Source organism: Caretta caretta, chromosome 18, assembly GCF_965140235.1.
Source record: "Caretta caretta isolate rCarCar2 chromosome 18, rCarCar1.hap1, whole genome shotgun sequence".
Classification (NCBI taxonomy): domain Eukaryota; kingdom Metazoa; phylum Chordata; order Testudines; family Cheloniidae; genus Caretta; species Caretta caretta.
The window spans coordinates 16,073,673-16,098,546 of record NC_134223.1 but is presented as its reverse complement, the minus strand read 5'-3'; the positions used below and the strand labels follow the sequence as shown (position 1 = coordinate 16,098,546).

Below are 24,874 nucleotides of genomic sequence, written 5' to 3'. Positions count from 1 at the left end.
CCTCACCCCCAGGACTCTAACTGGCAGCAAGCTTTTCTCTCCAGCTCCCTCCTTCCCGGCAGGTCTTGCTGTAGCCTCGAATCAGCTGATCTGGGAGGCAAACCAGGCACAGCTGAGAGCTGTGGCCTGAGCCCCTGTGATCGCTGGCTTAGGGCAACCCAGTGATTTGGCCACGCCCTTACCTGGGGGCCGCCCCATGGCCACCACCCGAGCAGAGAGGAGGCTGGGTGTGGATGCTCCTTCCCTGTTTGGCTTCACATGTTCCGACTAATAAGCCTCTGGGATCATGGGCATTTCACAACTGGTGGCTGTCTGACTGCAACCCACGCTCGGAGAGAGAGTGTCTGTCACCCGCCAGTGGCCGATCAGTAAACTAGAGTAATTCAGTAAGGAAGTTACTAAGCTAGGCCAACAAGTAGCAATGCAGAGTTTTAACTCTGAAGGTTATGAGTTCAGACCATGGCATTAGCCCCGCAGATCAGACTGAAACTAACTCGGTGAATTTTATTTGCAAGTCAGGTTTCTTTTCAAAACTCTTTGGCCAGCCCTATAGGACATTCCCCACTCACGTCTCTTCCTCTCTCTGCAGCTGGTGAAGCTATGTAGTGGGATGATTGAGGCTGGGAAAGCTTACATCACCACCAACAAGCACTTCGTCAGCGGGGTCCGAGACCTGTCGCAGCAATGCAAGAAGGACGAAATGATTTCGGTGAGTTGCCTGGGGGAGGAGGGGGTTGAGCATCAGAAAGGGTTAAACTTTTCAACAAGAGATTGGGGCATTATATATAGGAGGAGGATTTCTGGGGATTCTCTCTAAACTGAGCAAATAAAAATGTTTCCCAGGAATAGGCAGACGTCTGTGATGCTAGGTAGGTGCTTTGCAATATGCAGTGATGCACTGGGTTTCTATGTGGTGCTTCCTTTGACTTCCTATCAGAGGTCCTTTGTGCGAGTATCTTTTACTTATATATGTATGAATCAGGACTTTGGGTTCCTTGCCCAGTTTTGCCACTGCCCCACTGGACAAGAAAGACACATGATCGCTGTGTGACTCAGTTTACCCTCCTGAAAAGTGGGTTCAGTTTACCTGTCTCACTAAAGGAGGGGTGGAGAGCAGATGGTTGGGAGGCATAATATCTACAAAGCACACTGAGATCTTTGCAGACATGTACTGCTATTATCAGCTGTGGCAGGGAGGGTCAGTGATATCCAGTGAACTCCATTGAAGGCAAGGAAATCATGCCAACTCTCATTCCAGCTAGGGTCAGAATTTTAACAGGAATCTCCCAGGGATCCCTGAGAGTCTGTGCAGAGCATTGGTGAATATTTACATGGAAGCTGTGCTACAGATGTGCAGAATATTGATCCCTTTGGGTGAAATGTGTCCTTGTAGAGAGGACCAGCCCGAGGCTGATTCATCATTTAAGTCTCACTAAGAGGCAGAATTCACCTTGGTGTCTGAAAGAATCCCCAGATAATGCAATGTTGAAAAGGCTGAAGAATAGGATCCTTGTTTGCAAGAGGCACTATGGTTTTAAGAAGCCAGAATGCAAACAGGATCCTTGGAATCTAGGTCAGTGAGCATCGGTTATTTGGGAAACGTGGATAACCATCGTGCAGAAGAAACAGCCCGGCGGTGCTGGCTTCAGTACTAAACCAGAAAGGACGGGCAGCCTCTGGCTTCAGTGCCAGCCATTTATGTCAATGCACAGTTGCCAACTGACAGAGCGAGTGCCTCAGTGGCTTAAAGACTGTCCCTCCCGCTCTTGCCAGCGCTGGAGGAAGGGCAGCTGCCCCCATTCACTGCCTTTCCTCTTCTCCTTTCACAGGAGTGCCTGGACAAATTTGGAGACAGCCTGCAGGAAATGATTAACTATCACATGGTAAGGTGCCACCTCCCTCTTGTTTTGTTCGTGTGCTGGCGGCCAGCTCTTAATAGCCTTGCCTCCCTCTCTAGATGCTACTTAATGATCCGTTGGTTCTGGATCAGGCAGCAGTCGTGTGATACTGGACAAAGGCTGGGTCTATGAAGGAATCCTCTTACGAGTCCCTTTCCCTGAACACTTGGCATCAATTACAAGAGTGAAGGGGTGGGCGGGGGGGGGGGGAATGTTGCTGCCAGTTGTACAAGGTTCTTCTCTCTTTAATGAGTCAAGTTCTGTCTCAGTTGCTCTGGTGCATTGATCAGTGGGTTTGTACTGGTCTGCATGGGTGCATTGATCAGTGGGTTTGTACTGGTCTGCATGGGTGCATTAATCAATGGGTTTGTACTGGTCTGCATGGGTGCATTAATCAATGGGTTTGTACTGGTCTGCATGGGTGCATTGATCAGTGGGTTTGTACTGGTCTGCATGGGTGCATTGATCAGTGGGTTTGTACTGGTCTGCATGGGTGCATTGATCAGTGGGTTTGTACTGGTCTGCATGGGTGCATTGATCAATGGGTTTGTACTGGTCTGCATGGGTGCATTGATCAGTGGGTTTGTACTGGTCTGCATGGGTGCATTGATCAATGGGTTTGTACTGGTCTGCATGGGTGCATTGATCAGTGGGTTTGTACTGGTCTGCATGGGTGCATTGATCAGTGGGTTTGCACCAGTTTGCACGTGTGCATTGATCAGTGGGTTTGTACTGGTCTGCATGGGTGCATTAATCAATGGGTTTGTACTGGTCTGCATGGGTGCATTGATCAATGGGTTTGTACTGGTCTGCATGGGTGCATTGATCAGTGGGTTTGTACTGGTCTGCATGGGTGCATTGATCAGTGGGTTTGCACCAGTTTGCACGTGTGCATTGATCAGGGAGGTTGCACCAGATTACGTGGGTCCATTGGTCAGTCACTGGATGCATTGGTCAGTGCGGTTGCATGAGTGCATAGATCCACGGTGGTGCAGTGGGTGCATTGATCCATAGGGTGCATGAGTGGTATTGGTTAATGGGGCTGCATGAGTGTAGCTGAGGGTGGGATTTGCCCACTGTCTTTAACCAAACATGCAGGACACTGGATGGGAATGTGGGGTAATGCTCTGCCCAGCAAGGTGAAGAGGGGACTTTCAGCACCCTTATGGGTACCACGTGCTGCAAGGTTGCTATCCCCATTCTCTTCTGTTGGAAGGGTAAGGCTCCAAAGAAGTATGCGCTCTCTGAAGAATTTGCTGCATGTTGCCCATCAGCACCAAAGGAATCTTCTCTGCATCTAAACGTTAGGCAGCGAGAGATACACAATCAGAGGACAGTTCAAGGCAGCTATGACCTTCTGGTGTCTGGGCCAACTGGAAAGAAAGCCATAGACTTTGCAGTCAGCAGCAGATTGGGGAGGGGAGAGGACAGGGCATCTTTGCTTGCACTGGGGACTCCCGGCAGCCAAAGTGTCAGGGACGTGCAACTGGTGTCAGAGGGAGAGGAGTTAGAATGCTCATTCCTCAAATGAAAAAAGCAAACCCACACTGTGGATGATTCATTCTTCTTTGGTGATTATGGTGGGAACTGTATGTGAGGACAAGGTAGGACTAGACTGGGGTCCAAACCTCAGCACGTTCACCGTGAATGCCTCACTTGCATAGCCTGCATGTATTCCAGGGTGGGAGGAGGCCAGGATCCTCTTGGAAGCCCATCAGCATTGATCTCTGCCCTACCAGCAGGAGTGGCTTGAAGGTTACCTTGCTGCTCCTGCTTTGGAGTTTTGCATTGGCTTGATACGTCCAGAACCCAAAGCAATATTCCAGGGCGCGTGAGCCTCAGGTGGATTGGAACCCAGGGACCCGTTGGAGTGAGCAATCCACTGGGAACATAGTCAGCTTCGGGGTTAAGGACAAACTGGTGTATACGAATGCCACAGTAAGATTAAAGGAAGAAAGTGGCCAGATAAAGGCTGATTCTGGACTTCAATGTGTCTCGAAACCAGAGCACCTGGGGTGGGAGAACCTGTCCGGTGGACGCCCAGACACTCTATTTCTGAGCCTTGCAGAGGAGAAAGGTGGTTCTCACTCTGTGGCCCTGAGCCAGCCGTACAGTATGAGACTCATTCAGAGACAAGAGCGCTTCAGACCAAAGGAGGCTTCGGGTGTCGGTGCTGGAGTGACCCAGATTTATTCTCCATTGCCCCTGTCACTGTGCATGAGGGATGACGCGTGCTTTTGGAACACAAGCTAACTGTGGGCGATCGGAGGCAAAGCCTCAGCGAGTCCATTTCGTTATCTGGGAAGCAGGTAGGGAAAGCACGTTTCCTAATGGGAAATGACACAGGGGAAGAGGTAAAAATACACCCAGGCTTTCTGGGTGCGTTAGCGTCTGAGAGCAAAGTCGACCAGTGATATAGAAACCCAACAGCAGGAGGACTGTACCAAACCGAAATTGTGTCAGAGAAGGGGGTGTGTGTGAGAGAGAGAGAGGGATGTATGCCCAGTCTACCCCAGGAGTGCTTTGCTGGTATAGCTAGACCAGTATACTGTACAGGCAAATGCTCCTAGTGTAGACACAGCTTTACCCGCAAAGCTTTGGCTGGTATAGTTCGTTCCGTCCCCACCCCTGTGTGAAATAAGCAATACTGGTAAAAGCCAAGCGTGGCTGGTAGAACTGTCTCCACACTAGGGGCTTCTGGCGGTACAGCTCTGTCAGTCTGACATCGCACCTCTTCACGCCCCTGACCCACGTAGATAGGCCTGCAAAACTCTGACGTGTAGACGAGGGCAGAGAGATACGGGGTGTGTGAGGGAGAGAGAGAATGAAGGCATGAGAAGAGAAGACAGAGCCCTACATTCTGGTTGAAGGCCCCCAGGAGAACCCCCAGCCTCGGCTCTGCCTGCCAGAGGTTGCAAAATGCTATTAATGTTTAACGACATGTGGTTTGCTGAACTAGAAATGCCCAAAGTGCAGCATCAGAGGAGGCTGGCTAATTAAACCACTGTTGCTACCGTGGAGGATGTGGCGAGAGAGGGGAAGTCCAGAGCTGGCTGCAAGTGCAGCATTTATCCCAGCAGACTGACGGCATGGGCTAAGCTCCTATTTGGTAGGCATGGGCCAGGCCTTGGGTCTCTCACTCTCCTTTTGCCTCTCACACCAACCCTTGGGCCTAGTTTTTCCCTCAGGTCCCTACTGATTTCACTGAGAGTTACTCCCTCTCCCCCCACAACTGATGGTAGAAACCTTGTGATGGGGCCCCAGAGCCCCAGCCTGAGCAAAAGCAAGAGCAGCAGGAAGTGATGGCCGGGATTCTCCAAGGGGACTGGTGAGATCCTGGCTCTCCAACTTGGGGCACAGCCAAGAGGCTGGTTCTCCGAAACTGCTGAGCATCTCCCCCTCCGAAAATTCAGGCCCCTTGAAGGTGTCCCAGGCTGGGCACCCAAAGGCTGAGGCACCCAGATGACTAGTCGCTACTACTAATGAGCCAGAGCGAGCGGAGGGTCAATAAGCCCAGTTACCTTCTATCCTTTACCAGTAGATCACCTATTTTGGCAACCTCTCCAAAGTCCTTCCAGTTATGGGGGCACTTGGTCTCTGAGTGTTTCAAAAGAGTCTACAGCGATCTAGTTTGTTTATGAAGGTGGAGTACGGCTAGACCCTGGGTGAGAACTTATCTCCAACCCCTCCCTGCTGTAATGGGCTCATACCTGGCCTGGTGGATTCTTGTGGCTAGCAGAGCTTTGCAAGCTGTTTTCTGCCCAGCGGCCCTGTTGCAAGAGTCAGCAAACTCTGGGACACAGCAGCCCTCCTCCTGGTTGCCTCCCCGTCCTGTGACAAACTCTTCCTTTTAAGTTTACTTCGCCCAAGCAGACCGGGTTTGGCAGCTGTGCTTATTTAGTACCAGCTGAGCCCAGAAGAGCTTGCCTGCCTTTTCCTGATTAGGATGGGGGTATGTCCCACCTTTTCCAAGAGTGACTCTTCTGGGAACACCAATAAGCAGTGACAACGTTCCCAGAGCCAAAACCATAGTGGTGCCGCCAATGGTATAACCCCTCCTGCTCCCATCCCATTCTGTCCTGTCCTGTTGGGGGAGTTCTCCACTGTTCACAAGTACCGCTGATTGCACTATTTCAAAGAGATGGCATCTCATGTTTTGCTCGCTGCATGCCCAAAGCAAGACATATGTCGGAAGACTCGCTCCTGCGTGTTTTTGGGTGCAATTGCTCATCCCCAGGAAATGTCTTTGGAGTGACTGTAACATCCCTGAGCCAGCTACGATGCCTGTGCCATTAGCCAAGTTATTTTTAGTGGTTCTTCTGCTGTCTCCTCTCTTGTGTATGTTTGTGTGAACATCTTGGCTCATCCAGGCACAAAGATGTCAGCTACGAAGCGGTGACCAGTGCTTCGTCCAGGCATGTGTCCAGTACAGTATGTACGGCTGGAACAAATTAAAAAGAAGGAAGAATGCCTTAAAATTCAGTTGGAGGAAATTAAAGTCACTTGTTCTTTATCTTTATTGCTGGAGCATTGGCCTGGGAAACATCCCTACTTCTAGTCCTGCTAGGATGATTCCCTGCAAAATCCACATATGAAATGCATTGTTGAATGGAGAAAACTAATATGCTAATGCATCCCCAGGCAGGGATGACACAGGCAGGAAAAGACAATAGCTTATTTGAAGCAAAATCCACTGCAAAGAAAGGATGATCTTGTGGTTAAGGCAAGGAGCAAGGACTTGGCAGCCTTGGTAGTACCCCCATCCACCACCACTTTCCTTTTGGACTTCAAGCAGGTCACCTAATCTCTTTGTGCCTCAGTGTCCATATCCATAAAATGGGATTAACCATACTTTCATACCTCAGAGTGAGTGTTGTGCAGATAATTACATTAGTGCATGTAAAGGCCACAGCAACATTTTAATTAGGTACGTTTTGCCCTAGTAAGGGTGAAAGGCTGGGGAGGGGGAAGTAGAGGGGTGAGGGCAAGGACAGTAGGTTTAGTACCGAAATGAAGAATGCTAGGAGCTAAAAATCAGGTATTACTTCAGTGGGATGGCACTAGTGCATTTGAAAACAGCAATTGCCCCAGGGCTCCTACTGGAATTCAAAAGAGACACAGTGTGAGAAAACAAGATTGTTCCATGGAAAAATCCCACTCTGGAGGAATTCCAAATACTCTACCACAGTCAACAGACTGCTTAGCCGAACACTAGAAAATGCAGTGCAGAGAGTCATCTTGTATTGGCTAAAGGAGTTCATTAGATGGGACATGACGTGCTCAGGGTGTAACCGATCCCCATGGTAGGGGTCGGGAAGGAATTTCCTCCCAGGTCAGATTGGCAGGGACCTTGTTTGTTTGTTTTTAAATTTTCTTCTGCAGCATAGGGAGGAGATCACTTGCCAGGAGCATCTGGGTTTATCTCAGTCACTCAATTCCTTGCCAGTGCCTGGGGCCTCAGGCATTGGCGCACCTGTTCTCTGCCAATGGCACATGATAGTTTTGTCTCTGAAGGGCTGCAATGCTTTGATCTGATTCTGGCTGCTAGCTCTGGCGTGCGGGTGCTGGGTGGTGATGGTAGTTTCCATTTCTAATTTTTAGCCACTCTGTGATCTGATTTGCAAGTGGAGGCAGCAAGAGGCAAATGCTATTGTACATTTGCCCTGCTTGAGTCCAAACCTGCTTCTGCGGCGGGTAGGCTGTGACCCGCAATGCTGTGGAGGCCAGCAGAAGTGGGGTCCCGCACCCTGAAGGTCGGATGCCCTGACAACGTAGCATGGCTCCTGTGTGTGGTTAGTTTACTGAGAATATATATATTTTTATACCACGAAAGAAAAGAAGGAGAGACAAGGAGACATTGTGTTGATGATGATGATGATGCAGAAGGTCCAGGTCCAAGATACCTTGAACTTCTCATTCTTCAGTGGGTCTTGTTTGTTTTGGTTAATGTTACGGGGACCAGTGGTTACTCTCGGAAGCCCAGAGGAAGTGTTTCTGTCACATGCCGGTTATATGGGGCTAATTTCACCGGCTGCTGTGGAGGAAATAGCCTTTCAAATCTTAAACAATAGGCTTTCCAGGACATTCCTTTCAGTAGTGTACACTTAAAGGCTTGAAAGACGGAGCTGGAATGCATGGTAGACCATACCATTGATCCCACCGGTGCGGCAATGCTGACCTCTTGAGGCCGTTGGCATTGGTATTGTCAATGCGCCCTGACAGCTTGCAATTAGGCCAGGTTTCCCATTGTATCTGGCCTGTGGGGAGCGGCATAGCTTCTGAGCACTGGTTTCCTTCTTCACTGTGCCTCCCCTCTGCAAACACGCTCCAGAAGCAACCCAGGCAGGGTCCATGGCTCTCTCCCATCTCTTTGTGATGCACGTTTGATCCCGACCGGGCTAAACCACTCGGAGACACTGCTCGGTCGCGGTAGCACTGATCCTGAGCCAGTTAGAGTTGTTCCTTTGGTCCACTGTTGCCTCGGTCACCTTTTGCAGCGGTCAGGTGTGTTCTCACGAAGGGTATGTGAAGCCATCGCAGCATGGGCTAGCCCCTAAATACATAATCCAGGGTCCCGGGTGGGCTTACGCCACCCAGGCTGCCCGCTGCACTGCTGCAGCTTCCCTGCTATGGTTACTGCAGCTGGCGAGGTCAAAGCACATGCCGCTTGGGTGTGTCTGCATGTGCTGGAGTCACACCTCTGACTGCCGTGTCATGGGGGGAGAGTTTGGGTGGAGTTTTTCTGGATCAGCTCGCAACTGGCCTCTCTTGCTCCAGCTCCTGAACCTGGCTCGTGCAATTGAATTACGCTTCAGAACAAAGAAACTGGAAAAAATATGTTTGGAGTAATGATAGGGAGGGGGGACTGAAAAAACCAACCCTCATCAAACATGTCTTTGTTATTACTCATAATAGAGAGTAATAATAACATGGACCCTTCTCTATTTGTCCCATCAGTACTGCCCCATGAGCTGCCCAGTAGGGGGTGCTGGGTCAGTGCTTCTTACATTACAACCTCTTCCTTTGTCCCAAATGCGTCTCAGCTTAGTCTGCTCGCTGAGCCAAGGTAGCTGATCAGTGGCTGCTTTCCCTAGACTTGAGGCACTGAGCACCCCTTCTTTTCTCTGTTGCCAGCACCTGCCCCAAAATACACACAAGCTCAGAGCCATTAACATTCGGCTGGGCCATTAAATATGAGAAAACAACTTTTGCCTCTTTTTATAGAATCTGGTGAATGTAATTAAATGTGAGAGTAACAAGATCTGCCCATAGCTAAAGGAGAGAAAGGCCTTTGCCGGTCCTGGATCAATAGCTCTCAGCTTCATTGGCGGCTGGACTGAGAGTAATGAGGCAGTATGACGGCGTGTGGAATGATGGCAGGGCAGTAGCTCACGTAGGTTTCCTGTAGCTCCGTGCTAATGGCCATTAAACCACACCCTTGAATGGGAGACTGGTCCCCAGCAACTGCTGATTGCTGGTCCCCAGCAGCTGGTCCTCAGCTCCCTGCCATTGTTCTGCCCAGTGGAGTCTCTGTCTACTCCGAATACAGAGCTCCTGCAGAAGTAGTGTAATCCTCCCCCTATATGTCTAGAGCAGAGGCTGTCCTTTATGGCAACCCCTTAATGCTGACTGGCTGCCCAGAGTAAAGTGTGTTCGACACACTGAAAGCTCAGAGCTGTCAGCATCCCAGAGCTAGGGAAAGGGCAAGTGTGATGGGACACCCTCCCCCTCCCCCAGTGCCTCTGGTGGAAAGGCTAAGGAGCATTCCCACACTCAGGCATCTGTAGCCTAAAGTGACTATCCCCTAACCCTAGCCATGTCTCATGTATGGTCTCTGGTGAAATTTTATTCAGGCTTGAAGCTACAGGTCAACCTGGCTAGTAATCAATTCCAGCCAGTCCTTTGGGTAGATACTTACTGCAAGATTTGTTGGGCATGCAAAGGATAACAGAGACACGACCTAGTAATACACAGCTATCCATCCACACAGGGAATTTCCAGCCAGGACTCAAAGCCCAAGAGCAAAACTCATGTCATCAGGACCCCTGAGAGGAAATAAATGTCAGGGAGACACCAAGGGGGTGCCATAGTAGGGCTGACTGAGCTGAATGGGGTCTGCTGATCTATCGGAGTGCTCCAAAAATCCTATTATACATATGAAATAATAAATAATCCATCTCTCTCTCTTGATCTGATTTATCCATGTATCAGAACGGGTGGAAAAACAGGATGTATGTTTCAAGGATTTTTTTATGGAAAGTTCATCCTGGTTTTTTTGTTGAGAAATTTCATTGACAAAATCAAAATGCAGAAAATTTCCCACGAGGTTTATTCCCCACGTGCCCCCGCTTTTCTGTCTTTGTATCCATCCGTCTCCATGTCTCTCTATGTGTCCGTCTATCCACCCCTTGAATGTTCCCCTCTAGCTACCTCATCTATCAGGAATCACTGAGATAAGAAGGAAAAAGCATGCACGTGAAAATGCGGGGGCAATACAGTTATTCGGGTGGAGCCCATAAAGCCCATGTATGGCCCTTTAGCGGCCCCAGGCTGTTTTCAGACTCCGAAGCTGTGACATTGTAGTTGCTCTCCAGCGCGGTTCCAACCAGCCCAGTCAGTGCTATTCTGTGCCTTATCCCCATCCGGCCTTAAACCGTCCGGTCCATCCCTAGCTGCTGTGGCTACGTCACGGTATCTAGCAGCAGCAGCCGCCTTCAGAGGCGATGTAGCTTCACTGAATGGGCTGAGAAGCATTTCCTGCTGTCAAGGAAAAAGCCACCCAAGCTGTGAGGAGTCAGTGAGGCAGATGCCAGATGTCTTGGGGCTGATTGTGTTGTGTTTAAGGCAAAGAGAGAGAAATATCTAAAGGATGAAAAAGGAGAATTCCTCCAAGCCGCTTGCTCCCCACAGAGCTGGTGGGGCTATGAGTAGCTTCCTACCGCACATGGTGATGTGCCAGACGCATCAGGCTGCTCTAGTGGGAAACATTTAAATGGATGCAGAATTGCCAGCTGACAAAGTGAGTCCAGTAGGATTAGGGTCACCATATCATGACATTGGTGTCATCATGTCACCTTGCAATGACATTTCACCAGCCTCCCCTCCCCCAAATACTTTGGGATAATTTAATGTCCTGTAGGCTATGATACAGCCCCACCAAAATCAGGACCTAGATCAACCAGTTAGAGCAAATGCTCAGAACCCAGGGAAATTCCAGGTTCTCATTAGTGTAGTGAACCACCAAAAGGTTGGTGGTTGGGTTCAGAGATATCCCCACAGATCTGGATTTTTTCTGTGAACTTCTTGAATCACTTGGGGCTGAGAACAAGTTTCCTTGTCATGTTTAGGTACTTCCTACTCCTGGGTGAATAACCTGAGAGGCTTTTAAAGTATTATAGGAACTTCTCTTTGCAATGCCAGCTGGAAGCCAGAAATGCAGAAGCAGTGGTAATAATGTGTGAGGGGCTGAAGCATCTGATCTGGACTTTTTCAAGTTTTAGGTGCCCTTCACATTTTGGATGTACGATCTGCTTGGTTCTTCTTTTAGCCAAACTCTATATGTAATCCCTGCTAGCTCACTGGCCTGGAATAAGTCTCTTCCCCTCCTTGTAACACAGCTTGAATGAGAAGGACCTTGCTGAAAAGCAGCTGGGGAGATTTTCCCATTGTGATGGGGCATACCACCAGTCACTCACTGTAGATGAAGCAGCTCACTAGGTAGCTTGCTCAACTTCTTGTTGCCCCTCCAGGAACAGTTACTGGGCCTCAGCCTGGGCCTGCTGTTGTTGTGCAAGATGTCTATTCCCTTCTCCCCTTTGCTAGGAAGGCAGACTCAGTCAACCCACTTCTCCCACCACGGGTTGTAGCATGCACTCACTACTAGCGTGCCCCCATCTCTCAGCACATGGCACTACTGGGGTTCTTCTCTAGTGTCCCCTTGTGTCCTGATTCAGCAACGGTCTGCCCCTTCTGTGAGCTAGTCTCCTGACTAGGTCAGCTCTCAGTCTGGTCCCCTTTCGGGTTTAACAGAACACAAGGCTGGTGTTGTCAAGGGTAGGCCCCGACTTGGTCAGGTTACTTGGGTTATGGCAGAGAGAGCCCTCCTCCCTGTTCTGGTTTCCCCCACAACTGGGCTCTAGTGAAAACAGTTAGCCCTTTTTATCTGGCCTGCGGGGCTCTCATTGGCCTCTGCCTGCTCCAGGCCCTTCTAGGTGCCAGAAGACCAACTCTTGTTGGTTCTGCCTGCAGCTGATCATGAGAGGTCTCTCTCTAGGCGAACTCTGGATGTCTGAACTTGCTGCTCTTCCTATCCACCTTCTTAGGGCAAGGTGTGCCAAGGTGGTGGGGCCTCTGGCAAGGGGTAGTGAATGCTTGGTACATCCTGTCACTCCAGTGAACAGTATTCTTTAAACACCAGGCTGGAGTCACTGTAGCCCAGAAACTCCGTCTGGGTCAGATGAGAGACTCCTCCTGTCAGATGGCTTGTTAGGTTCTGTTGCCAGAAACTTGAAAAGCCAGGAAGTAAACTGCGGGAAGAGTCTGACACCAGGGAAAGATGCCCCATATGTTGTAATTGTCCAAACTTGTTTCTTTGTTGGAACAGCCTCAGTCGTATCTGCGTGCTCTTTCCACGGCCACACCCTTGCTCAGCGTGGAGAAATCAGATACCACTAAGCCAGCAGTCGCGCAGTGCATGTGTGAAGGGAAGAGGTTTGGATGCCAGGAACAACCTCCGCCGAACTAACTCCAGTCCTAGCTCTGGCCTGTGGAATAATTCTTAGACCTCAGAGTGGGCCATTCTTTTGGAAAATGTGGCAGTTACCTTGACAGAGTAGCATGGATTAATCTCCAGATTGGTAGGGCATCTATTCCAATTCCCACTGAATCTTTCTGTTGACTCCAGTGGGAGCTGGCTCAGGCCCGGGACATGCTGTGCTGTAGGAGGTGCCGTCTTTTCGATAGAACATAAAACGAAACTTCGGATCGCTTTTGGGCACTAAAGATCCCAGGACACTTTGATCAGGGATGCTCAGCCCAATGCACTGGCCAAATTCCTACTCAGATTTCCTATGCATTGTGCCTCCATAAATATCCCTGTCTCTTCTGTTAGATGCAGTACTTTTCAGTTCCTGTCATATAGGTAGTGCAGTGTTACTATGTGCTCTTAAATAGCTATAGTGTCCCACCCCAGAAGTGGCTGCATTTTAGGGATAGGCGGAGTGATTCTCTTGAGTGATTGGCAGACACTTACTTCTGCTTAACTTCTGCCTTGCCTAGAAATCAGTGTTAGTTTCCCTTTCTCAGTACAGAACAATCCTTCCAGCTAATGTACTGGCGGGGCAATATCTTAGCAACAGGGACCCTCTCTATGGAGGCTGTAGGCCTCCAAATAACCATGCATTCTGTGTTTGCTGATCCATTCTTGCTGCTTCCAGGGTGAAATCCTGGCCGCATTGAAGTAAATGACAAAACTCCCATTGATGCCAGTGGAGGATTTCACCCCAGGTTCATGGGGCTTGTTCATTTCAATACAATTTGCATTTATGTAGCATACAAAGAACACTGCCTATGTTAGTCCATTTTGTGATATTTAGGATCTACCCCTGGAGTGTAAGAAACATATTCGTTCCCCTTCCCCTTCTCTTGCTGATCCTTGTCACGCAGCACTAGAGCACGTGAGTCAGGCTGAAATCCCAGTGTCTAGGAGAAAGGGCGGGTGACACAGAGTCTGGAAAATCTTAGCCCAAAGGATGCGTTCCAAGCACGCTGGGGGAAGCTGGAACGAGGCAGGGAACAATTCTGTATTTAAAAATCAAGCTCATAAAACCCCTTTTGATTGAATCTATTTATTTGATTTTGAAAATTAAATGGAGGAGCCATTTAGAAAGCTTCCGGCAGATGGTCTCAGCTGGCAAAATTAATAAAAGAGCAGAGCTGGTATCAAAGCAGGCGTCTCTTGTTGCTCAGCTGAGATTTGGCAGGCTTGAAATGCCCATCTATCATCAGGTGTCCCACGGAGAAGGCTGAAAGTAGAGGTTTTCTCCGCACAGACTTCCTCATCATCTGAGCTCATGGTGCAAACCCCCGTCTTAATTAGAAAAGGGTTTAGTGGTCAGTCCACATCACAAACCCACCGAAACAACTGGCAGTCTCTGCTCAGGCCAGGAATATCAGGCATGGCTGCAGGTCAGGAGTGAGGGGCATTGGCAGGGCTGTGAGGGGCTCAGGACTGGAATAGTGGGTGGGAGGGGGCAGGCAGCAGGTCAGGAGTGAAGGTCTGAGCAGAGGTGGGTGTGGGTGCTTGGAGGGTGCCCGTTGCATTATGCCGGCCTGACGTTATTTCCACTTAAACCCACCCATGAAAAGTGTTAATCTTGGATTAAAATTATATATATATAAAAAAGAAAAGACCCCCAATCTCCCCCCTCCCCACATATACCTGGGCTGTTCTCTTGGGTGATCACTGCAAGCATCCATTTCCCAGAATCCATCCCGGAGTGATGCCATGACAGCAGAGGGACATTTCTCTTCCCAGTGGCAGAGGCCATCTCCCTAACCAGGCATCAGTGTGCACAGCAATCCTAGTCACCACCTAAACGCAGGGGCAGGGCACCCGCACCAAAAAGGTGAGGACAGTTTAGGCTCCCATTCTGTTGGCCTGAGCTCTAAGCCCTGGTCTACACTACAAAATTACTTTGGTATACGTCATTCTGGGGTGTGAATAATCCATCCCCCTGAGCAACGTAGTGATACTGGACTGAGCGTTGGTGTCGACAGGGCTGCGTCGGTGGGAGAGCTGCGGCCTCTTGCCGAGGTGGATGAGCTATGCCGATGGGAGAAGCTCTCTCCCGTTGGCTTAGAGTGTCTTCATTAAAGTGCGACAGCAACGCAGTGTGCCAATGCAGCACTTTTAAGTGTAGATCTGCCCTGAGTAACCCTCGTTAGACACACGCTTGCTTCTTTTAATGCCCTGCCCAGGTGTTAGTCCTGTTCATCAGTCTGAGAAGCTCCATCCCTCCAGCCTTGATGCTGTCCACTCAGATCTGCCCCTGTACTGGAACTCGAGCCCCTTGTCCCTCCAGGCTGCCAGTGGCCAGCCGAATGAAGTGGCTTTCCCTTCCCTTGACTTAAGCAAACATGTCCTTATGGTGGAAGCCAACAATGGAAAAGCTCCAGATGTGGGTGCAGGTGGAAACCAGATGGCTTTGTTGCTCTTTGCCTTCCCTTGGACAGCATTAGAAGCCTAGGGAGGCACGGTCAACTTGTAAACATCACTCGGGGAGCAGCTTCATGGAAAAAGTTGTAGACCAGTGGCTTTTGGAGAGTGTTCCAAGAGGGCAGACCGATGCCAAAAGCAGCAAATAATTTACATTGGTGAGCTGGGTGGTCTGGGTCCCCCCGCCCTCGTTTGAATCTGTTCATATTTAGAGGCCATTCTTGACCGTTTGTATTCAGCTAGACTTGACATTCCTCTCGCTTTGTCCTTGGCTGCAGTCTTTTCTGCATAACGAATGTATTTGAGGATCCAGCCAACGCTGCTGCTGAAATCTATCACCCGCAATGCTTTAGGCCTTACAGTAGCAGGCCACACCGTAGTCATGGGCAAAATTCACTTCACTCCCAATGGGCACTTGAGCTGCCGTGGAGATGGTCCACCGTGATCACCTCTACCTGTCATTGGCAGCTTCCAGGGAAGTCCCACAGCACTGTCAAAAAGTGTCAGGGACGTCTCCTCCAGTGCCCTGGCCGTCATTCCCCATCTTAGTATTATAGGGAGGGAGGGAGAGAAATAGACAGACAGCTAGATGTTGGAAACGGCAGCTATTGCTTCCACAGTCACTATGCTGCATGTATCCAACCAAAACTCTGGAGATACGGGTTTGTGAGTCTAATACTGTTTAGTGTAATGAATTCAAATTTCATTTCAATGGGCTGACATGGTAAAAACAATTCCCTTAAGCAAACCTATCAGTGTTGGTGCAGTGTTGTGTCTGGTTTTCACAGACAGACAAAGGGACTTAGGAGCACAAATCCTGCTGAAAAAAACAGAGCCATATGTTCCTAAACCCCTTAGACACTTTTGAAACACACACCCCCCCCCCCCTTCATCTCTAACTGGCCCTTTGCAGAGCTTTTAAAGGCCATTACTTGACTCAGTATAGCCTCTGAGATAGGACACTGGGCAGGTACTCAGGACACCTGGGTTCAGGTGCTGGTTCTGCTGCTGGGTGACCATGGGCGAGTCACATCATCTCTCTGTGCCTCCGTCTGCCCATCTATAATATGGGGATAATGATACTGACCTCCGCTGCAAAGCACTTTCAGGTTGAAAGCTGCTAAGAGGGAGGTATTATTGTCTTGTGTATTATTATTTTTATGTAGGTAGCGTCACTCATCCCAAACAGTTTGCAGAGAGCTTCAGGGGATCTTTCAGGGTGACTCAAAGTGGATAGGTCCTGAGTTCTATCCATTTGCATAGGTATTTATCTGGGCACCTGTCATGGGCTCTCTGAAGGTCCCATCTATAAATCTCCCAAGCACTAAACTGTACTGAACTCAATTTATTTGCCAAAAAGGATGGAAGTGTGCCCCCTCAGCTCCCCGGCTAGGCTTTGAAGTGGCATTTCTGAGGGATGGAGGCATATCAGCGTGGGCGGTTAGATCCCTAAGGACCATGATCTTGTCCTCCAACCAAGCTGCCACCTTCTGCAGTGCCATCTGTGTTGGGTGTGAATGTGGCTATGTTAGGAGGACTGCTCCATCCTCTCAGAGCTGGGTCCCTGAGTGAGACCAACCCGTCGCATCTGCCCTACCAGTTCTTCTGGTGATTTGTACAGCAAGGTGTGAAAGGCCATCTGATAAGGAAGGGAGAAATGGCCAGGATATGATGCCTCGGAGCAATATGCTAGAAACCCAGGTGGGCAGGGTGGACGCAAGGGGCAGAAAACCAAACCAAACCGGGAAAAGGTGCTTTTACAAGCGGTGGGTTAAGAACATGATTAGCCCGAGCCAGCTGCCTTGCCAGAGCCTTGTGAGAGCTTCCCATAGGCAATGGCTGAGAACATTCCTCTGAACTTACTCTTGGGGCTGAATCAGCCCCCAGTGAAAACAGTCTGGATCTTTTGGAAATCACTTACACGGCCAAAGGAAAGTATTTAAAATGCAGCTTCTGGAGACTGCATCCTCAGAAGGAAATAAGCATGAACGGCCTGTATGCTTCCAGGAACAGGGGGTGAATCAGCAGCTTAGGGCAGAAAGTAAAGATAGGACCAGAGGGTTCCCAGTCCATTTATGGTTAGTATGGCAGTAGCATCTTGGCTCCCAGTCATGGACCAGGCCCCTATCGTGCTAGGCGCTGTACAAACAGAACAGAAAGACAACTCCCGCCCCAAAGAGTTGACAATCTAAGGATAACGCAAAAGGCAGCACACGGATACAGACAGAGGCTGATCACAAGAAACAAAGAGACATTGATGTGCTCTGGGTCTGTTCACCAGGCAGGTTGAAGTAAGGAGGCTTGAAGTGGGGCCCTTGTCTCACTTCTCCTCAATAGCAGCTCTCTGCAAGATGTTTTACAGTTAGCTCCACATCATAGAGAAGGGCCATAGGTAACCACATCTGGAAAGACTCAGGCACAGGATCAGTGGGCTGATGGCAAATGGCATGGCACGAGTTTTGTGGGTCTCAGCCCAGTTCCCGGGGCACAGATGTCCCTGGCATAAAAACCACTTCCACAATTGGCAGGGTCAGCAGAAAGTCCAAGGGCTGAATGGGACATAGATACTGAATTCCCTCTTTGCCATAGAGTGGGTCTCTCCCAGGTCAGGATCCAGGCCTCTGGGTGGGAGTGCAGACAGTAAGTGAAACAAGCTTTTCTCTGTGTACAGATTCCCAGAGTGGGCATGGTTTAGAAGGAGGAGAGCCAGGGTCCTGGCAAGAACCAATGAACAATGCCATGTCAGGGGATCATTTGCTGTTGGGCACATCTCCACTCTGCAAGCCCTGCCCGTCTCCACATCTGCAGGGCCTCTGGGTATCACTAGGGAGCCTCTGTCCATCTGGCCTCAATTAGTCAAAGTGCTGCATCATCAAAAGGCATGTCTGAAATGCAAAGGCCTATTCATCATGACGGCAGTGTTTCCATGGGGCCAGGGGAGCAGACAGGCAGACCTCGCCCTGCTGGGACAGTATCGCTTGGAGAAAAGAGACCAGATGCCCTTCAGAACAAGGAGGGGAGATTTTGGATACACAAGAGATATGATGGGTGTGTAGCAGACACTGGTAAAGTGGATAGGGGCCTGGGACCAGTGTGGGGAAGTGAGGTTTAAATGATTGACAGGAGCAAGTTCTTCCTTTCTCCTTCTAGAATTGTGGCTATGCTGCTTCTAGGGGCTCTCTCCTGGCTAGCACAGTGGGTTTGTGCCTAAAGAAGAAGCGAGGGGTGCTATGTGGCTTACTGCATGTGCCTTACTTCACAGACCCATATCCCATTGCTGAAATCCAAACCACTGGGTGCAGTCTGAGGGGACAGTGCTCCCTGCTGACACAGCGAGGAACTCGACAAATGGGAGAGGCGCAGTCGGAAATACAAGCTAGTGAGGCATATGCTGTTACAAGTGCATCCTCTCTGCAAATGATGGGGAGCCATGGGTGTTTGCATGTTAAGGCACGCTCTTTTGGGAGCTTGTAATGACCCTCTGTGGATCACAGGAGCTCCCATCCAGGAGCCTTTTATGGTGACGGGAGCACTGAATGGGTGGCAAAAACGTATGATGTAAACCAGAACTGATTGTGGTAGTACCAAGTAATGGGCACTTGGCCAGTCTACGGGAGTAATGCCCCCTCCCCCCACCCCCTTCGGATCCCTGGAATGTGAATCAATTGTCTTAATCTAAAATCTATTTCCATGTTCATGGTCAGCCCTGTTGTCTTTTCTGGTGAGGATGCCACCCGACCCGTCTCCCTGTACCCAGGCACGGCAGCACAGGGTCTGATGGAGACATAGACGTGTGTCTGCAGAGTGCAACCCTGCTTCCCCAAAGGTTACATTGGATATCCAGAACCTGGGGATAAACAGGGAAGTCGGCCAGACAGCTTTGGGAAGGACGTGTTCTCGCATCCCACGTTAGCCTCAGTCGCTGTAGAGCACTCGCTCCTGTGCCGGCCACCTCTGCGTTGTTCTTAGGGTGGGGAGTGTGCACAGATCCCTTGCGTGGAGCACTGGGTCAGTGGAGCAGGGCTGGGAATCAAACCCCCTCCCCCATAGGATGGAGAAGACCCCTAAGCCTTTGGGCTCAGCCTGGATTCCAAGAGGAGTCAAGCTCAGATCTTCCCCATAGCTTTGTAAAGTATGACGTTGTCAGGCCAGGCCAGGTAACCCTCCCAGTGCTGCACTTCTGCCTCACCTTAGGGAAAGTTTCACGTTTTCATCTTTTCTTGTTATTTTTTCCTTTTATCTTAGATCCTTTTTGACCAAGCCCAGAGGTCGGTCCGGCAACAGCTGCACAACTTTGTGAAAGAGTGAGTACTGGGTCCCAGCTGGGGCTCCCTGATGAACTACAGACCCTCTTGTGTCTGTGGTGAAAACAGGATTGCAATGCACTGGCTATGTATATATTCAAGGCTCTGATTGGAGTGAAGGACACATCCAAGGGAAGGGAACCATGAATCCAATTTGTGCAGTGGGATGGGGTGACCCCTGCTGCTGTTGTGCTGTCACGGGGGAGGCTCCTAGTTCTGGGTGCAAGCCAGGCCCCGCTGAGTTTAAAATGTCAAGCTGGACATGAAACAAAACCCTAGATCTGAGCATCCCCAAACTGTGTGAAAGTTCAGTTCCGGATCCACACTTTACGAGCTGACTCCTATCATCATACTGGGGCACACTGACCCCCCCAGCTCAAACACCCCCAAAAGTCCAGATCTGTGCAGCACGGATCCAACACCACCCCTGGTAGGAAGCTCTTTGAGCCAAGCCTGGTTTGGTCACTGCTGCCACCCCAACTGGATGAGGTGGAGAATTTGCTTAGTCCGTCATCTACATTGATATGGCTTTTAAAGCACAGATCAGTGCCCAGCTGTCTGCCAAAATCCATGCAGGCACTTCCCCCAAGGACTTCACTTCAGAATCCTGCTGCCTCATTAAATTCTAAGTTTCTAACAGGGCACCCGTATCCTCCAAAATCAATCCCCACCTCCCAGGACACCTTTGGTGTGTCCGAGGCAGTAAATGGAGCCTGTAGACATCTGTTGCACATAAACTTTGCAGGTAGGGGGGACGGGCGCTATCTGCCTGCGGAGGAAGCAGGCTTCTCATGGGAGAGATCAGCCAGTCATGCAATCATTGCATCACCACCATTTGAAATCTCGTGAGGACACGGGCACCGTCGAATCCACGCCTGTCTCCTAGCCCCCAGTTGGGTAAGATTTGGAGTCAGCCATCCCCCGGCCCTTATAAAATGGAACGTAACCCCTTCCCCTGCCCTGATGCCACATGGCCAGCTGTTCTGACTCGTCAGTCTGAGGCCCGGCTGCCTCGTTCCTTTACACCCGTGCAAAGCGGATGTAAAACACACACACCCGTGTGTGTGTGTGTGTGAGACAGAGGATACGTTGTAGTTCGGCCACACAGCAGGTGCGAAGTAGAGGAGAATCAGGGCCAGGAATCATCAGGATGTGGAGGGCCTGCAACTTAGCTCAAGTCTATTTCAACCTGCTCTTTCCCTTGGGTGGGGGAAACAGCATCTCTTCTGCCCGTGTAGGCTGTCCTCACCCCCTCCTCTGAGTGCCCGCGCAGCCAGTGGGCAGGTACCAAGTGCAGCGTGAGATCCCAAATCAGCTGAATATAGGTCAGCGAGGCAATGGCGGCCTTCAGCTAAGCGGGAGCTTGTTTCCATGGGAACGGGTAATTGAGTGCGAATCCATCAGCAGCTGTGGATGGTTGGGTGGTGGGGGGACCCACAGTTACCCTCCCTCCCGAAGCACTCCCCCCCATCTCTGTCCAATCATTTCTCTGATGAGCTCAGATTTAATCTGCTTAAATCCTGGCAGCCGGAAGGGGGAATTTCACCTTCATTTTGGGGCTGTCGCTCTGTCAGTGTATTTGCGTTTTATTCTCCCTTTGTCGCGCCCATCAGACCCTCACTGTCACAGGCTTCAGCGCTTTGATCTTCAAATTGCTATTGTTTATTTGAAATTGGTTCTGCAGTTGGGATCATTTTAAAGACCTCCCCCCAGGACCACGTCGGCAGTTTCCTGGCTGTGAAAAGGAAGCAACAGCAGCTATGCCATGTATAGTTTTAAACACAGCCTGCAGCTAGCCCTTCTCACCCCTTGACATTGCTGTGTGATTGCACTCGGTGCTGGCTTGACAGCCATGGAGCCTGAAGGCCTCTGTTTATCTCGGGGTCAGGCCCAATATGCACAATGCCAGGGCAAGTCCTGCCCCACTCATGTGCCTCCGTCTCCACGTGGAGGGGCCAAGCCCTTGGGACGAGAGGAGAGTTCAGTCCTGCCGGCCCGGCACTTGCAACCCCCCTAAACCTGTCCCGTGACGCCTGGGTTCAGAAACACTGAACTAGGCAAATATCTAGTTGAGTTGATGTACCCCCAGGAAGACCTCTGCGTACCCCCAGGGTTGCACATACCCCTGGCTGAGAACCACCGACCTAGGGCATGTTTACATTGCAGCAGGGAACCTGCCTCCTAACCCAGGTAGACAGACACAGGCCAGCTCAAGCAGAGCTAAAAATAGCCGTGTGGACATATCCCTCTGTGGGGGGGAGGGATCGCTCAGTGGTGTGAGCATTGGCCTGCTAAACCCAGGGTTGTGAGTTCAATCCTTGAGGGGGCCATTTAGGGATCTGGGGCAAAAATTGGGGATTGGTCCTGCTTTGAGCAGGGGGTTGGACTAGATAACCTCCTGAGGTCCCTTCCAACCCTGATATTCTATGCCATTGTGTCATGGGCTAGCCATCTGAATATGCTCCAGCCCCCTGCCCTGGATCCATACTTGGGTGGTGAGCCCAGGCTGCAATGTCCACACTGCCAATTTTAGCACGCTAGCCCAAGCGGAGCTAGAGCATGTCCATGGGCTGGAAGGCTCGCTCCAGCTGCGGTGCAGCCGTATACTGAGAGGCGAAATACTTTCAGTTCCGTCACCCAAATCTCAGCCTGGCTCAGCTCCCTGCACACCACCTCCCTCAGAGAGTCCTTGCTAAGTGGGAGCTTTGTTTGTCAGAAGCCTTGTGATGTGCTAGGAAAGGGAATGACCTTCTGTGGCCCTCCACCATCCCCAACCTAATATTTTGGCTCTGCGGGCCAGAGATTTCACCCTTCTCTCCTCATCACTAGCCTCCCAGCAGGAGCTGAGTGGATCCAGTCTCATGCGTAATCTGACTGATGCTGGGAAGGAAGCCGTGGGAGGGGCACACTGTTAAGTAGTCAGGGGTTGCAAGAAGCCTCAGCTGAACAGAAATATTGTCCCAAGACAGGGTTGGCAGGAGAATCAGGGGTTTCTTGTAGGTAAATGAGACGGAAAAACACTAGCCATCTGTGAGCTCTCCAGCTGAAAGACCATCTCCAGTTCCACTTCTCTGTAACAGCTTGGGCCATCCCCACCCACCCCCTTGCCTGCCTGGTGTGGTGCTGAGGGTGTGCCACATCTTAATTCCCCCCCAGTTGGGGCACCAATAAATTCGCTTTAACAGCCTGGGTCAAAGAGAAGCCAACACACACTCACCAAAGAGCATGTCCCCTTTTAATAAGGTTTCAGGACAGGAGCAATGACAATAGACAGTTCATCAGGACCCTGGTTCAGAGCTCCCCAACTTCAAGTCCATCAAAGCACGTCTCTGGCTGGTTTTCTGCAGCCTGAGCGAGACACCACTGCCCATTGCAGCCTGCAGAGCTTCTGCTGCTCTGCTTCCTGTTCCTCTTTAAATAGCCCAGTCCTGGGGTGGGGTGGGGCAAGGCAAGGCTTCCTTGTTTACCTATAGGCTGTAGGCTCCAGCCTGCCCCTCCTGCATGCCCTCCCATGGACTCCTACCCGTTTCTAATGTGCATAGACGCTGAAGGGCCAATAGCTCTTTGCAACGCCAGCTATGGGTTGCCTGGCAGGTGACACCCTTGCTGCAAATTAGGAAAAATCACCTGAATTCCCCATCCCCAACTCAGAAAGCCCCAAGAAATGCTTCCTCTCTTGCCATGCCCCGCTCCGTGCAATGCCAGCAGCCCTTCTCCGGCTTCCACACAGCTGGGCCTCTTGTGCTAAATGGGTCCAACTCCTCCACTCTCTGCCGGGTCCCTTGGAAGTCTGTGGCTGGAACCTCAGAGTCCATGTGGCTTATTACCTGCGCAGCTGGGCTGAGGGTGGGGTAAAGAGACATCAGCCATACTCCCCTCCCTCTCTCCTTTGCTAAGCATTCTGGCGGGAGGGGAAGCCACGCCATTCATTTTTAGCATTGGCTCAGGAGGGAGCTTGTTGGCAGCCATAATAATAGCCGGGTAGAAAGCCTGACGCCAGCTGTTGGGCTGGTGAGAGCCCGTGCCACATGGCCACACCGAGCCGACTGGCCAGAGCCCAGCAGGGATAATAATAGAGGCCGAGGGGACATTTTTAAGCTCAGGAAGGGATTGTTTTCACGGTGAAGTTTGTGGCACTTGAAATTCAGCAGATGAGCGTGCGCGGGTGTGTTTCTGTGTCACAGAGCGAGAGAGAACGGGAGCAGGCCATGTTTGTGCGTGGGTGTCATAGTGAGCCCTTCCAGCGTGAGGGGCAGAGAGGAGTGAAGTTGAGGGCCTGTTGTTCGTCCTTCGGGTTTGAAGAGGACCATGACCTCACGGGTTGGTTTGGTTTCTGCGAATAAGTGAGTGGCTGCTCAGGCCACCTGAGCAGTCTGTGGTGCCCTGAACAAGAGATGCCGCTGTGGGTTACTTGATTAACAGCGGACATGCGGCTGCTGAGAGATTTATACTGCTGGCGCTTCTGCTCTGCCTCAGACGGTAGCTCCAATCTCGAGGAGACTCCCATGTTTCCCCTGTATATGCAGAGTCCGTTTCTCCTGGTTTCTATGTCTGTCTTTCTTAAAGCAACAGGGCGGTGAAAACTTTTCGAGAATTAGGAAAAGCTCATAAAGGTTGTCGGGGTGGGGGTGGGGCTGCAGGGGCAGGGGCAGGGGCAGGGGCAGGGGCAGGGGCAGGGGCGGTTATTATGCAGCTATTTGTATTTCATTGACTAGATTTCAAGTTGAAGGTGTTTTTAAGGCCCCTTGGTACTTTTGGCAGGAATCAAAATCCATATCAGGGTAGTTTCCGCTGGTTATAGTATTTTCCTTCACCTCCTGTCCTAAAGAGTTGTGTGGCTGAGCAGTGTGGAACAGGAGCTGTTTTCCAGCCCAGAAGTGTCTGCATTTCAGCGATGGGTAAAGTGATTCCTGTCTTTGCAGAGCATTGAAACACAAATGCATTTTGTGTAAGCATCTAACGTGGTGTAATTATTGTAAACAAGCCAGCATTTCAACGTGGACTATGCTGGGTAATGCCATACCTGAGATGTGTGAGGACATGGAAGTACTTGAACACAAGGTAGTGAGCTTGCCCTGTGCCCAACAGGAGGCAGGGTGGTCCAGGACAAAGGGTGTTGGACTGGAACTTAGAAAACCTGGGTTCTAGTTACTGGCTCTGCCACTGATTTGCTGTGTGACCTTGGGTGAGTCACTTTGTTTCCTCTCCACCCTTTATCTCTCTGGTACGCTTTTCAGGAAAGGGTCTGTCTCTTACTCTGTGTTTGTACAGCACCTGCCCCAGTGGGGCCCCAGAGTCGCTTGAGGTCTGTAGAGGCTACTAATGATTCATAAAGTTCACTTTATGGATCCAATATCTCTCATCTAGCACACTAAACAAATAAACGTGCCAGTTACAAGAGTTCAAAAAAGTCTGGGGGGAAAAATAAAACTTCTAATTTTAACACTTCAGATCAC

General features: G+C 50.5%; 1 protein-coding gene across 1 annotated transcript in view; it reads left to right on the top strand.

Moving 5' to 3' along the window:
- ACAP3 (ArfGAP with coiled-coil, ankyrin repeat and PH domains 3) overlaps positions 1-24,874 on the top strand; it is a 158,628-nt gene that overhangs the window by 74,448 nt on the left and 59,306 nt on the right. Inside the window, exons 3-5 of the mRNA XM_048824822.2 lie at positions 590-709; positions 1,830-1,883; positions 19,360-19,418. Coding sequence (XP_048680779.1) covers positions 590-709; positions 1,830-1,883; positions 19,360-19,418 — 233 coding nt within the window. The remainder of the gene's footprint in view (positions 1-589; positions 710-1,829; positions 1,884-19,359; positions 19,419-24,874) is intronic.